Genomic DNA, 14299 nt, shown 5'->3' with positions numbered 1-14299 from the left:
GGTGAGTGCGCGTAGAGAAATGCGCGTGAGCTTAGAAGTCGAGAGGTAATTCAAACCAAAGTAATTATTTAAAATATTATTTCTCCATAAAATCAAAGCAAAGCAATGAGCCGTACGTCTTCTCCGCATGAACTTCCACGTACAGCTCCTTCTTCTTCCATGGCAGTTGGCACTCTCCTTCCTTCCCCACGTGTGCCCTAGCCGCCGCCATTCTTTCCCCTTTTAAACCAACCACCGTCAACGCTCTTCTCCACTCCTTCGCTTCTGTTCAACGCCGCTACACATGGAAAAAGAGATCGCAGATCGGAAGGCCACCGTCATCAATGAAGTCCAAGAAAACAACGACGGAGAATCCGAAGAAATTACCGAGAGAGAGAGTACAAGAAAGGAGGAAGAGCATCCACTTCCACTGATGGCGCTCAATCACGTCTCCAGAGTGTGCAGAAGCGTCAAGGATTCCGTCGATTTCTACACCAAGGTCCTAGGGTTTGTCCTGATCGAGAGGCCGCAGAGCTTCGATTTCGAAGGCGCTTGGTTATTCAACTACGGCGTTGGGATTCACTTGATGCAATCCGAGGACGAAGATAATGGAGTTCGTCAAGGCGATAAGGACCATCTGGATCCGTTGGACAACCACATCTCGTTTCAGGTCAGTTTCTGAATTAAAAAATCGCGAAGAAAAGTTTGAATACATTTTAGATTTTTGTTTCTTGACATTGAAGTGTGGCAGTGCGAAGATATGGAAGCCATGGAGGAGAGATTGAAGGAATTGGGAGTGAAATACATGAGGAGAACGTTGGACGAGGAGAATGGAGAATTGATCGAACAGCTTTTCTTCAACGATCCTGACGGATTCATGATCGAGATCTGCAACTGCGAGAATCTGAAGGTGGTTCCGGCGGGTTCATCCGGCAGGATCAGGCTTCCGGCCGGTCGCCACAACCCTCCATTGGAATCGAATGGACAGAAATAGTTTGGACATTTTGGATATAGAATTATGGAGAGAATTAGTTTTTTACTGTTTTTCTCATTCATAATCTTATCCTGCAAAATCTAAAATGCTTCCTACTTTCTTGCCAATGTTTTTTTTTTTTTTTTACTTTGAATTTTTAATCAAATTTTGTAAACTAAAACTAAGTTTTTTTGAAATTTCTTCGTTTGGATTTTAAAAAATTAATAAGTTATCTGGTTATTAAATAAAATTAAATATCTTAGTCGGAGAGATAAAATTGAACTTGAAAATTTTGCTTTTATTTCAAATGTTTTTGTTAGACTACTCTCAATAATTTATTGAGAACGATCTCATCTCCAATCAAAGGTTTTGTATTATATATCATCTTGAATTGAAAGGTTTTGTGTTATATATCGTTCGCGATTTCATCTCGAATTTTAATATCATAATAGCTATAATAGCTTCTAAAATTCTATTCGGTTCAGTCCTAAATCGAAAGATTTTTCATGTAATATATTGTTTACGACAATCTTTTTATACAATTTTGATTCATAATAGCCTACAAAATCTTGATTTGGGTTGATTTTAGTATGAATTTTTTTTTGTTCATACATTCACGGTCCTTCTATCAAAATATTTTTCATGTTATATACTACCAATGGTTCTCTCTCTAATCAATCTTAATATTATAATAGTTTATAGAGTCTTGATTCAATTCTAGAGTGTTTTTTATTCTAATACATTAAAATTGGTAGAAGATGGTCGAGAAATTTCGATCTTTTAAGCTAAAAAATAGTGTGCACATAATCAAATATTTTGGTAACTCTAGGGACGAGATGAAGGAAGAAAACATTGTGGGGTTCTTTTTCACTTGAAAGAGTTTCATTTATGGTAAGTATTTTTCGTCCTTCTTTTAAGACAAAGGGCATCTCGATCCTTCTTAAAAGAAGCTCTATCTTAATCGAAAGGTTTTTCGTGTTACACGTCCGGTCATCATTCGGTTCTTTCAACTCAATTCTAGAAAAGAGTGAACCACACTAGTAGCTGTTTTCTGTTCAAGAAGTCATATTGCCAATCTCTTTTCCTTTCTTTTCTAACCCTTTCTTACATGTTGTTCTGTACAAAATGGGAAAAAAGGAGTTTCTTTTGGGTTTCTTACAACGCAAGGCATAGCTTAAAGAAAACAAACATTCTTTCTAATTGTTAGGCTTTGACTCTTGCAGTTTTGAATAAAGAGGTTATCATCCGTTCCACAACCGAAGAAGTGGATCCATACAATCGGACAGACACCGACTTCTTTGATCCTTCTCGTGCAAACTCCAAATCCTTCACAACGTTGGCGTCTCCAATGCTGTCTGGTTCCCCCACCAGAGGCAACGCCACTGAGCCTTCTGTCTCTAAGTTCTTTATCCACCCACGTAGTAAGAAGTTCACAACCTGTTATAACAAACCCTACTTTCAGTGTTCTTCAAACTAAAATCTCCCAAACCCACAAAAATTCATCCAAAGGTCTCTTTTATTAAAAATCAGCAAGGCCTTATGTCAGTAACTTTGGCATTGTTTTGGATCAGTTCTGTTTAATAGATGACTGAATATCTCGAACATAAGAATCTTATATTAACTAGTTTGGAGATCGCTCGAGGAATAAGCAAGCTATGCTTGTAAGATCCTACATCAATTGGAGAAGAGAACGAAATGTTCCTTATAAAGGTGTGAAAAACCCTCTCTAACATACACGTTTTAAAACTGTGAGGTTGACGGCGATACCTAATGAGCCAAAGTGGACAATATCTATTAGTGGTAGGCTTGGACTGTTACGAATGATATCAAAACCAGACATTGGGCAGTGTGCTAGTGAAGACGTTGGACCGCGATGAGAGTGGATTGTGAGATCCTACATTGACTAAAGGGGAAATGAAGCATTCCTTATAAGGGTGTGGAAACCTCCATTCCCGTATAAGGGTGTGGAAACCTCTCCCTAGTAGATACATTTTAAACCGTGAGGCTAACAGCGACATGTAACGGACCAAAGTAGACAATATCGACTAGTGGTGAGCTTGAGCTATTACAAAGTTCTATATTGGTTTTCGGAGTCTTCACATGAATGACAATATCTGCTGGCAATTGGTTGGCAATTGGTGGGCTTGGGCCTGGGCGGTTACAAAGCTCTATTTTAGTTTTCGGACTCTTAATATGAATTCGACCGAACATAAACCTAGAGTTAAGGACACCCACCGACAACGACAAAGGAAGATACAAGGAAATGGCGATCCTCATTCTTTAGTTACCAAATGCCCTTTCCCTAAAGCGTTTTCTTTCTCGGGTCAGATTCGGTTGCGGTTTTTTTGTATTTCTCTTCTGTAAACTTCTCACATGCATTTAAGAAAGAAGTATACCTCAGGGACTTCATCATGGGGACAATGGCCAGCAGGGCTAATCTCATAATATGGAGCCTCAGGCACTCGCCTTTTCACCTGAAGCCCCCAAACAGGTTTCACCCATGGGTCTTCTTTTCCATATATCAGACAAACTGGCACTGAATTCGTATGGCATCTAAGCAAAACAAACAAACAAACAAACAAATCTAAGCCAAAACAGGACAGGTAAAGAATTTGAATCTTAATATCAAAATTATGTTCCACCTTGATAAAGCTTCCCAAAATGATAGCTTCCCCTGAGGAGCAAACATAATTGATGCAAACGATGCAGCTGCAGCTGGATGCTGTGTTGTTTCCACGATACGACAAAACACATCGTCGACATTCGTCGTGTGATCTGCGTAGACTTGCCTGAGGATGTCTCCGATGCTCTCGGGGTCGCTTATTTTCTGCCAACTGATATCGAACGGAGTGTGAAGAGAACAGATATAAAGATATTCAACACTTCATTGAATGATTAATGAACTTACACGAATTTTGTGAGCTTTCTCACACTGTCTGGTAATGGAAACTTTCCACTCCAAGGGAATATTTTGGCTAATCTTGGTGATCTTATAGGATTAGGAAAGAATCCCCAGAATGGTGTTGCATTTAGCAACGTAACACCCTTTACTAGTTCAGGATTGCAGGCTGCAAAGTATAATGCCACAAACCCTCCAAGGGAATTGCCCACAATGTAGACTGGCTCACCAATGACCTGCAATGATCATTTGGGATATCAATATGATTTTCAATGTCAGCTTTAAGCAGTCACAATGAGAAGAGATGCTTCTTTTACGGATTAGTTTGTATAGCCTAAAGTTGGAAAATCTGTAGCATGTATATAACGGTCCAAGCTCACTGCTAGTAGATATTGTCCGCTTTGGTTTATTACATATTGTCATCAGCCTCACGGTTTTAAAACGCGTCTACTAGGGAGAGGTTTCCACACCCTTATAAGGAATGCTTCATTCTCCTCTCTAACCAATGTGGGATCTCACAATTCACCCCCTTAGAGTCCCAGCATCCTCGCTGGCACACCATCCGGTGTCCGACTCTGATACCATTTGTAATAGTCCAAGTCCACCACTAGCAAACATTGTCCGTTTTGGCTCGTTACATATTGTCATCAGCCTCACAGTTTTGCAATGCACCTACTAGGGGGAGGTTTCCACACCCTTATAAGGAATGTCATTCTCCTCTCTAACTAACGTGGGATCTCACACTTCACCCCCTTGGGGTCCCAGCATCCTTGCTGGCACACCACCCAGTCTGGCTCTGATACCATTTGTAACAATCCAAGCCCATCACTAGCAGACATTGTCCGTTTTGGCTCATTACATATTGTCATCAGCCTCACAGTTTTGAAATGCACCTACTAGGGAGAGGTTTTCACACCCTTATAAGGAATGCTTTGTTCTCCTCTCCGACCAATGTGAGATCTCACAAAAGCCTGAAAATATGTTCAGTAGCCCTTGTTTGACTTGTAGATTAGTGTAAAAACTAGTGTAACTAGATTGTTTTGTGAGATCCCACGTTGGTGGGGGAAGGGAACGAGTGTCAGCAAGGACGCTAGACCCCAAAGAGGGTGAATTATGAGATCCCACATCGGTTAGAGAGAAGAATGAAACATTCTTTATAAAGGTGTGGAAACCTATCCCTAACAGACTCATTTTAAAAACCTTAGGAGAAGTCAAAAAGGCTGAGCCGAAAGAGGACAATATCGGCTAGTGGTGAGCCTGGGTTGTTACGGTTTTGACATGAAGTTTGCAATATACCAGGTATAGGCTCAGCTACATGAATCTAACCCCCAAGTCAAATGAATATCTCTATCGAAAATCAACGATTATTTTGGGTACCTGTTCGATGAAATAGCGAACTTGATCCTGCCACAAATCAATAGAGTAAACAAGCTCAGATGCCCATGGTTCAGTCTCATCTCCAAAACCCCAAGAAGAATCTTGCCCATTTGATTCATTTCCTTCCTTAGAAGATGAAGTGGGATCTTCAACTGGTAATGACATGCCCTGGCCAAGAAAATCTATGGCCCATACCCTATAATCACGTCCCAAATCTTTAAGTTGCTTCTCATAGTGGAAGGAACCAACCCCAAAACCAGGAAGAAAAAGCACAGGTGGAGAGTTCACATTTTCAGTTCCAGCTTTTTCATAGTGAACACTAAGTTTTGGTTTCCATTCCCAAAAACAACTACTAATTTGAGCACTGGATTCACCATTGGATTCATCAGGCAAACCAGGAATTTGAACTTTCGTCGCCGACTCGCCGCCGCTCTCCGATATGCTTACCGAACTTCCTTCTCCATCAACCACATAGCCACCATAGCTTCTACATAGGATCTTTGGTTGAGAAAATCTTCTTCTAGCTTTGATTCTACCACACAAGATTTCACGTTTTCTTAAACCAGATAGGTTTATAAAACTTGGATTCAAGGTTTTTCCAGCACAATTTGACCTCAAGAACAGAACATTAATGTTTGGGACTGAGCTACAAGACAGAACCTCCATGTCTACAAAGTTGTCCTGCAATGATTAGCCAAAGAAAAGAACACCGATTCAGCAACAACTTCCCCAAACAGTTGAATGAACTTCCCCAAATTTGAATGAAGTGAGTGAATAAGCTTGACTTATCATTTAGGACAATTGTTTTGATTTAGAAAAATGGTTAGTCTTTAATTAGCAAGATTCGTTAGTAATTGCTTAACTTGAGGAGAAGTATAAGAGATCGGTTATGCTTTCTCCACTATGAATACTTACAAGATGTATGCTAGTTTCACACAAACAGAATTGAAAAGCATAAGTGTTCAAGATTCCTCTACTTGAAAAGCATATGTTATTTGTTTCGACGTATTTAGATGGTGAGTCATTTTCAACATTACTAACCTAATCCAAAATCTGACAACCTCGATAAACAAAAAACATAGATCTCCAGAATAGAAACCAAAAAACAAGAAGATTATCAGAAACAGAAGGATCGAAACGAAACAAAACTCAACAACAGGATGAACTCCTTACAGTGTTAGCGAAAATTCGACTCGCCGACAGATTCCGAGCAAAATTACAAGAAATTCTAGAGAATAATGAAGAATTAATCGCACCTAAAACAGATCCATCAGCGGAAAAGGAACACAAATCGATTAAATTGAAGAATTGATAATGTTACTTGTGTGCTCATACCTCTAGTTAGGAGAGGGAAGTGGCATGGGTCACAGTCTTCTCCGAGTTTCCGGGAGATTCCAGCGAAACGAAGAGTGAGAAGAATTTGATGCTTAGACGCTTCGCCTTGCTCTCAGACCAGGAAAATAATTGGAACTTCGATTATCGAATTAGTATTTGGGATTGCCAAAGAATCAGACAAGAACAGAAAATTATTAATTATTTATCATATTTTCAATAATTTGACTTCGGTGAGAATAGCGACGGATCCCGAACGTTCCGTTGCGTAATGGTTTTGTGTTTGATGGAAATTGGGTGGAATTATTTGACTAATTCTTTCTAATAAATACATTTCATATTTGTTTCTAACAATATCTCTCATTTTTCATTGAAAACATAATTCAATTTATTAAAATTTTAAATGAAAATTAAGATTAGCGTTTAATAATCTAATAATTTCTATTTTAATGATAGTTTTGAAATATTTATAAAAATGAAAAATAAATAAATAATATTCCAATTTTTTTATAATTTAACTATTTTTATTTTATTTTATTTCTATAGATATTTTCTGCCATTTTGACTTATAAGTATCATCGTTAGCTTCACGGTTTTTAAACACGTCTGTTACGAGAGGTTTCCACACCTTTATAAATAATGTTTTGTTTCCCTATCCAACTGTTGTGGGAGAGGTTTCTACACCCTTGGAATGAATGTTTCGTTTCTCCTCCAACTGATGTGGGATCTCATAGTTCACCTCCCTTAGGGGTAACGTCCTTGCTAGTGCACCGCCCGATGTCTGACTCTAATACCATTTATAACAAGTCAAGTCTACTGCTAGCAGGTATTGTCCGCCGCTTTGACTGTTGTGAATCGCCATCAACTTAATGGTTTTAAAATGTGTTTTCTTCCGACTGATATGTGATCTCACAATCAATATGCATTATTTTCATCTACTTATTTTCAGTTGAAATTTTTTAAATTAAAATATGGATGTTTCAAAGAATGTCAACGTTAAAATACATTTATAAAAATAATATTATTATTTAAATTAACAAGTAAATATTTCATAGTCCCGTATTTTTTTTATATTCTAACAAATTTTTATTCGATATAATAGAAATATTGATAACATTATAAATTTTTTTATTTTCAAATTTACAAGATAATTAACTGTGAAGGAAGATTTAAAAAAAAAAACAGCTTAATTTATTTGCCCTCCCTCGGCATTTTGTGGATTAAAGTTTAAACTAAAAGGAAAAGAAAATAAATTTCTAAAAAGGGACAGTTGGCAGCTTGTGATTGGCCACGAAATGAGTAATCATCTGAAGGGCTCGCTTTGGTGCAAACGCTGGAACCTCGTGGCCAGCCCCTCTCACTGTTACAAATGTTAACCCTTCGTACTCAATTGTCCACCCACCAACCTATCCAATAAAAAAATCACACGTGTCTCAATTATTCAAACTAATTTTTAACTATTAAATTATGTTTTTTTTTAAATTGTTTTCAAATTAAAGGATTTTAAATTTTTAAAAAAACATTTTTTTTAATATTTTAAGTGTATTCCGACACCAATTAAAAACTTTATTGAATATAATGCTTTTTTTTTTTTGTGAAAATAAGAAAATAGATAATATATTGTATAGTTATACAAATTTTATACTGCATCAAAATTTATCATAAGGTGAATAATAATTTATATTTCAACGTTATTTCTTAAAATTTTATATTTTTAAATGATAAAGGAGTTAATTTAGTTTGTTCGGTCGTAAATTTCATGTCTAATAATTATCTGATAACTTTAAAAGAAGAAAGTACCTGTTGACGACTGTACCAAGGAGTCCAATCCTGTTTAATCTTTAAACCAAGTTTATTCAAAGTGAGTCTAGTTGAGGTCACCGGAATTCTTCCATCAGTATCTCCACTGTCGTTAAACGCTTGATCATTATGATTTAGAATCAAGATTAATTGAAATTTCAAATGGTTTTGAAGATTTGATTTACCTAAACACCCATATGCGGAGGCCTCCATCCACAAGCTTTTTGATTATGGGGAGTATTGAAGACGGTGCATCCTTCCAAAATGTGATGTTATCGCTACAAATAAACCAAGAAATTGTTGAATAAGCGACATTTAAATGTCAGAGTGGGAAGTGTTGAATGAAAGTCCAACATTGCTAATTTAGAGAATAATCATGAGTTTATAATGAAAGAATCTTCCTCGTATGAGGCCTTTTGGAAAACCCAAAGCAAAGTTACGAGAGCGTATGCTCAAAGTGGACAATATTATATCATTGTAGAGAGTCGAGCTCATCTAACATGGTATCAGAGTCATGCTCTAAACTTAATCATGTTAATAGAATCTTCAAATGTCGAACAAAAACATTGTGAGCTTCGAAGGTATAATCAAAAAATGACTAAGTCTCCAAAAAGAAAAGAGACCAACCTCGATCTAAGGGAGACATACTTTATTTAAAGGGAGGAGGTGTTGGATGAAGGTTCCACCTCAGCTAATTTAAGAAATGAGATCACAACAACAAGTAGAGTAATCTTTTATCTAACTGGAAGGACACTAACAATACTATAAAAAAAAGTGAAAACGGTTTCCATACTTGCAATGAGTCCAAGGATATGGAATGTTGGTGATATTGGCGTGCAGAGCCTTCTGAACGTCCGCTCTGTTCAGATATTTGTCAGTATAATCCGGCGAACAAGGATCGTATCCTATCGGCCTCTTATGCCATCCTTCCTGCACAAATTCATCTCCAATCGGCAATCGATTTCCAGATTTAACAGATCCGAACCAAAAAAGTGCGTAAAATCAAGTTCAGAACTCACATATTTGGCGAATAACTGAGGCGCAACGCCGTTGATTGCGAATCGCTGCTTCCTCCTTCCGCTGCTGCGGCTCGAATTCGTTTCAACGCAAGTCGGAGAGTACAAACTGTACATGTCGATGATATTGTACACATCGAAATACTTGCTCAGAGAAATGTCGCAGGCCTTCGTTGGAACCGTATTGCTGAAATTGCAGTTTCTTACAATTTCTCCGTACAATCGATCGGAGATTACGGCGTGATCCCAAGCGTACTCAATCATCCCGCGCTGATCGGTTTCGTCGTCGAGCAAGGCGTTTCCGATCTGCAAGTCGACGTACACTATTAGAAAATGGAGACCGAGTGAGAAATTTTAAGCAATTTTACCGAGAACGAGATGAACTACCATGAAGCCTTTGAAGTTTATGCGGTTTTTCTTCGAGATTTTCTTGTTCTCCTCGAAAATCAGCTCTGAAAGTTGCGGAACGTAGTGGCCTGAGGAAGAAGAACGATGATGAACAGTAATTTAAAAAGAGGAATTCGAATTCGTGATCAATTTCCTGTACCTGCGTAGCTCTCGCCGGCGATGTAAAACTCACGGGATTTGAATTGGGGGAATCGCCGGAGCCAGTTGATTAGAAATGCGTAAGAATCCTTGGCTTAAGAAAAAAAAAGAATACAATCATTTATTTATTTGTTTATCTTTAATTTGCAACTTTGGTTAATAAGATTAATATTTCTTAAATTCCTAAACATTTAAAATTAATTTTTAATAGCAATTAAAAATTAAAAATGTTAGACGATTAAATACAAAATTTAATAAAGAATATAAAAATATATGAAGTAAAATCATATTTTACTAAAGTTAAATAAATAATTGAATTTATACCTGTGACAGTGTCGCCGAGCTCACTGATATCTTTGCTAGTGTTCGTATAAGAGAATCCAACTCCAACGGGTGATTCCAAGAACAATAAGTTGGCCACTGAATCAATAAAAAAATATATTAAAATAATTTTAATAATAATAATAATTATTATTTAGTAATACAAAATAAAAGCTATTTTAAAAATAAAAATAAAATAACCTCTATTCCACGTGTGCGGGTTGAACTTGAGCTTCGGTTCGTCTCCTTTCTGAGGAAAGAAAGGACCCAATTCCTCGGCTGCCCCGTACCCGACTGACGAGCATCCGGGTCCTGATTAACATTTTAAACAACCATTAATCAAATTATTTTTATTTTAATTATTTTAGCTGCAAAAATAAAAGAAATTAAATTAATGTAAAATTCCCATTGAAAAAGACATTTTTCTCCCCCATCATCTAAATATGCTTCTTTCCCATATCCATCTGTTAGGAAAAGCCATTGCCAACTGCACCTCTGTCAAACAGAGGCTAAAATACAAACCTAAAAAAGAAAATAGTGACCCCCTAGGGACCTTTCTGCAATTCTAAACCAATTTTCCATTTTTACCCTCTATTCCGTCCCCACTTTTACGGCGAAAATAATTTTAGTACGAAAAATATCCCGATATTCGACATTTTTAAACAGGTCCTTTCATATTATTTCATGTTTGAAATATATAATATTATATTATTATCGAGTTATACTATTGACCCATGACCTAATAGCCCTAGCCCAACCTATAATTGGTTCCTAGGATTGAACCATCATGTTCTTAGAATGCATCTTATCCGTATGTGGTCCCAGTTCATTCTGTTGAATGAAAGTTCCGGCTAATTTAAAGAATGATCATGAGTTTATAATAAAATAATACTCTCTCTATTGCTACGAGGCCTTCTGGGAAGCCCAACGCAAAGTTATGAGAGCTTATGCTCAAAGTGGACAATATCATACCATTGTGGAGAGTCGTGTTCATTTAATATGGTATTACAGTCATGCCCTAAAGTTAGCCAAGTCAATAGAATCCTCAAATATCGAACAAAGGACTCCAAAAAAGAAAGGAGTTAAGGCTTCTCGAAGGCATAGTAAAAAAATGACTAAGACTCCAAAAGAGAAGGAGTCGAGCCTCGATTAAGGGGAGATGTACTTTGTTCGAGGGGAGGTGTTGAATAAAAATCCTGACTAATTTAAGGAATGATCATGGGTTTATAATCAATGAATACTCTCTGTATTGGTACGAGACCTTCTGGGAAGCCCAAAACAAAGCCACGAGAGCTTATGCTCAAAGTGAACAATATCATACCATTATGGGAGTCGTGTTCATCTTACACATTCATGTATTTCTCTTTTACTCGAGTGTCATATATACTAGATATAATATAAATTTAAAACTAAATGTACAGATATTTTCCTATTATAAAACAATCATTAAATGACAACTAAAATTTTAAAAAATAAAATAAAATTGGAACCAATCTTCAAAATGTTGAAAGGTCGTTGTCGAATATTGGTTGTTACATGACCATATAAAAACTTTGTATTTACTGATTTTTTTTTTTTTTAAATGCATATAGTAATAACTTGTCATTTTATGTCAATTATTATATATAATTATTTTTTTCATTAAAAAAATAAATATAATTATGTGAATACGACCTTTGACTTTTTTTATCTTTTTTTTAATAACTAAAAATCGTAGGAAATTCGAATTAATACACCAAAAAAACACGACAATAAATGCAAATAATTAAAATTAAGGAATTAAAAAATGTAGGTTTTTTTAGGTTAGTAGTACCTCCATTAAGCCAAAGAAGAAGAGGCTTTTGATGAGAGTTACCAATGGCTTCAAAGAACCAATAAAACAATGCTCTTCCATGACTCTCATTGACAGTGACATACCCAGCATATTGCTTGAATTTCACCTGTGGTTGTCCCGGCAGCCCCACGACTCGGTCCGCTTCTTGTCGAGCTAGTTCCTCTCGACCGATTCCATATTTTGCACCGAAACTTCCTTCTACCGAACCAAGAAGAAAGAAAACAAGAAGAAGAAGATACGAAAAGAAAGACGTAATCGCCGTAGACTCCATGAGAAATTAAGAGTCAGTCTAGGTCTCCGACACCAACTCCGACCTCGACCCCAACCTCCACCTCGACTCCTTTTCTTTGTGAACGGTGTGGTTTAAATAGGGAGAGAAAAGGAAGAAAGAAGAGAATTGGCTTTTTAGAACCATGCGTGAGACTGCAGATTCTGTAAAAGTGGCCTTCTAATTTGTACCATTTTTTTAATTTCTATTTTAATTTATTTTTTTTCTTGTGTATCCAGTTGACTTCCTATGTCACCAATCAGATTATTATTATTTTTTTATTTTTTAAAAATACTTTAAGGGTATTTTAGTCATTTTACCTTCGACGATAAAGTTTATTACAGTTAAATTGACTCTAATGATTAATTTTTTTATTTTATAGAAATTCTAGTAATTCAAGAACAAAATGAAAATTAATTAATATTTAAATTAGTTGGAATATAATAAAAGTGGAATTTTATAAAAATAAAAAATGTAGAAATTAATTATTTAATTAAATCTTAAAAAGTAAAAAAAAAAAAAAAATTGTTAATAATTAGATATTAACTTCTATATATTTTAATTAAAGAAAAAGAATCTCTTCGTGCAGCAAATGTCCAAATATTACTTGCCACGTCATTTTCTCTTCATTTTGTCATGATTGAGATTTATTTTTTAATTCTTTTAAAAGTAAATAATAAAAAATTTATTGAATGAGGGCATAATCGTAATTTTGTATTTTTTTCCTTTAAAAAAACATAAATATTTAAGTGCTATTTTTCTTTTTCAATATCCAATTTATTTTCTTGCTTGCTTGCAACTGAAACTGTTGAAAATCTTTAAGGACTCTAAATTATATATTTATATTCCAATAATAATATTGCACACGTGCTCCCTGCTGGCTTTTAATTGTTTTTTAATTTCAATTTAAATATAATTCCGTTCCTTTAATTTTAATCTTAAATAAATTAAAATTTATATTTTTAGCTAAAGAATTTATATTCTTTTTTAGTTAAATAATATTTGAATATAGAGATTAAAAATGTAATATTTAAAATCACAGATGAATTTATCATAAGAAATACAATTGTTCGAGTAAAATACAAATTAAATTAAATTACAATTTTTTTTAGATAATTTTTTTCTCGGTTGATATTTATATATAAGCATGAGTCAGGCTTACTCAAATTTTCATTTTCCCGAACCCATGATTAAAATAAAAGATTTGACACTTCGATGTTTATATATAATTGCGAGTGAGACTTACTCAAAATTTTAATTTTTCCCAAAAATTAATAAATAAAAGATTTTAGATTTTGATTATTAATTTATCCTATCGAAAAAAATAATTATTTATTTAAAACGATGGTCAAATTAAAATTTTGACCAATAATATTATTGCTTTAATCCGTTGAATCTTCCCCAATAAGGGATATGTTTTTTGTGGACTCTGTGTAGTGACAGGTGGCATATTTTGATTGGCTACAAAATTTAGAATATTCGTTAAATTTTATCACATTTATCAGTACTTATTCATTTATTTTTCTAAAATTATATATATATATATTAGACTTATTTTAATTATTATGGTTGTAAATTTTTTTCAATCGAAACAAATTTTATTAAGATTAAAATATTTTGATCGTCGTATAAATAATTAATTCATAAAATTTTAATTTATTTTACTACCGTTGAATTTTAAAAAATTAAAAAGTTTTTTTTAATGTGTCGTATACCCAAATAATTGGGAGGAATTTAATATATATTTTTTATTTAAAATATGTTTGGGAGATATTGACTGATCAACTGTACAAACATATTTAATTAATGGAAAGGATAATATTTTTATGTCATATAATTTATTTTATTTTTACGTAATAGAAACCGTTAAATCCATTGTAGTCATCAAAATTTTAAATTGAATATTATATATCACATTATTAAATTTAATAAAAAAAAATTATTACTTTTTGGA

General features: G+C 34.7%; 3 protein-coding genes across 5 annotated transcripts; 1 reads left to right on the top strand and 2 right to left on the bottom strand.

Annotated features, from left to right (window-relative positions):
- The first annotated feature begins 212 nt into the window (after positions 1-212).
- Positions 213-1033, top strand: LOC111455922 (lactoylglutathione lyase). The gene is made up of 2 exons (XM_023097572.1): positions 213-649; positions 731-1033. Exons 1-2 carry the CDS (start codon positions 284-286, stop codon positions 971-973), a joined length of 609 nt encoding a protein of 202 aa, XP_022953340.1. The 5' UTR covers positions 213-283; the 3' UTR covers positions 974-1033.
- A 966-nt stretch (positions 1034-1999) lies between these two features.
- LOC111455918 (pheophytinase, chloroplastic) lies at positions 2000-6759 on the bottom strand. 2 transcript variants are annotated; one of them, XM_023097565.1, is made up of 6 exons: positions 6564-6759; positions 5229-5909; positions 3861-4087; positions 3595-3786; positions 3349-3505; positions 2000-2389 (listed from the first exon to the last, which is right to left on the bottom strand). In XM_023097565.1, exons 2-6 carry the CDS (start codon positions 5892-5894, stop codon positions 2156-2158), a joined length of 1476 nt encoding a protein of 491 aa, XP_022953333.1. In that variant the 5' UTR covers positions 5895-5909; positions 6564-6759; the 3' UTR covers positions 2000-2155. The 2 variants fall into 2 exon arrangements, with proteins under 2 accessions (XP_022953333.1, XP_022953335.1); XM_023097567.1 differs by lacking the exon at positions 6564-6759 and adding an exon at positions 6402-6510.
- LOC111455919 (serine carboxypeptidase-like 34) lies at positions 3330-12492 on the bottom strand. 2 transcript variants are annotated; one of them, XM_023097568.1, is made up of 11 exons: positions 12057-12492; positions 10445-10555; positions 10247-10342; positions 9924-10016; positions 9764-9852; positions 9380-9682; positions 9154-9290; positions 8546-8638; positions 8361-8466; positions 7795-7966; positions 3330-3345 (listed from the first exon to the last, which is right to left on the bottom strand). In XM_023097568.1, the coding sequence occupies exons 1-10, from the start codon at positions 12346-12348 to the stop codon at positions 7817-7819; spliced, it is 1470 nt and encodes a 489-aa protein (XP_022953336.1). In that variant the 5' UTR covers positions 12349-12492; the 3' UTR covers positions 3330-3345; positions 7795-7816. The 2 variants fall into 2 exon arrangements, with proteins under 2 accessions (XP_022953336.1, XP_022953337.1); XM_023097569.1 differs by lacking the exon at positions 3330-3345 and having other exon boundaries at positions 7729-7966.
- Positions 12493-14299: the final 1807 nt, after the last annotated feature.

Source organism: Cucurbita moschata, unplaced genomic scaffold, assembly GCF_002738365.1.
Source record: "Cucurbita moschata cultivar Rifu unplaced genomic scaffold, Cmos_1.0 Cmo_Scf00018, whole genome shotgun sequence".
Classification (NCBI taxonomy): domain Eukaryota; kingdom Viridiplantae; phylum Streptophyta; class Magnoliopsida; order Cucurbitales; family Cucurbitaceae; genus Cucurbita; species Cucurbita moschata.
Note: the sequence above shows the minus strand (reverse complement) of the source record. Positions and strands in the feature narration are given on the sequence as shown.

Excerpts from the sequence above, each read along its gene's own strand:
- LOC111455922 (XM_023097572.1), top strand. The coding sequence starts at position 284 with ATGGAAAAAGAGATCGCAGATCGGAAGGCCACCGTCATCAATGAAGTC. Across the intron at positions 650-730 it reads ACAACCACATCTCGTTTCAG|TGCGAAGATATGGAAGCCAT; the intron begins GTCAGTTTCTGA and ends GAAGTGTGGCAG.
- LOC111455918 (XM_023097565.1), bottom strand. The coding sequence starts at position 5,894 with ATGGAGGTTCTGTCTTGTAGCTCAGTCCCAAACATTAATGTTCTGTTC. Across the intron at positions 3,787-3,860 it reads AGAAAGCTCACAAAATTCGT|TTGGCAGAAAATAAGCGACC; the intron begins GTAAGTTCATTA and ends GTTCGATATCAG. Across the intron at positions 2,390-3,348 it reads CCCATGATGAAGTCCCTGAG|GTTGTGAACTTCTTACTACG; the intron begins GTATACTTCTTT and ends TTGTTATAACAG.
- LOC111455919 (XM_023097568.1), bottom strand. The coding sequence starts at position 12,348 with ATGGAGTCTACGGCGATTACGTCTTTCTTTTCGTATCTTCTTCTTCTT. Across the intron at positions 10,556-12,056 it reads TCTTCTTTGGCTTAATGGAG|GACCCGGATGCTCGTCAGTC; the intron begins GTACTACTAACC and ends AATGTTAATCAG. Across the intron at positions 8,467-8,545 it reads CTCCGCATATGGGTGTTTAG|TGGAGATACTGATGGAAGAA; the intron begins GTAAATCAAATC and ends GTTTAACGACAG.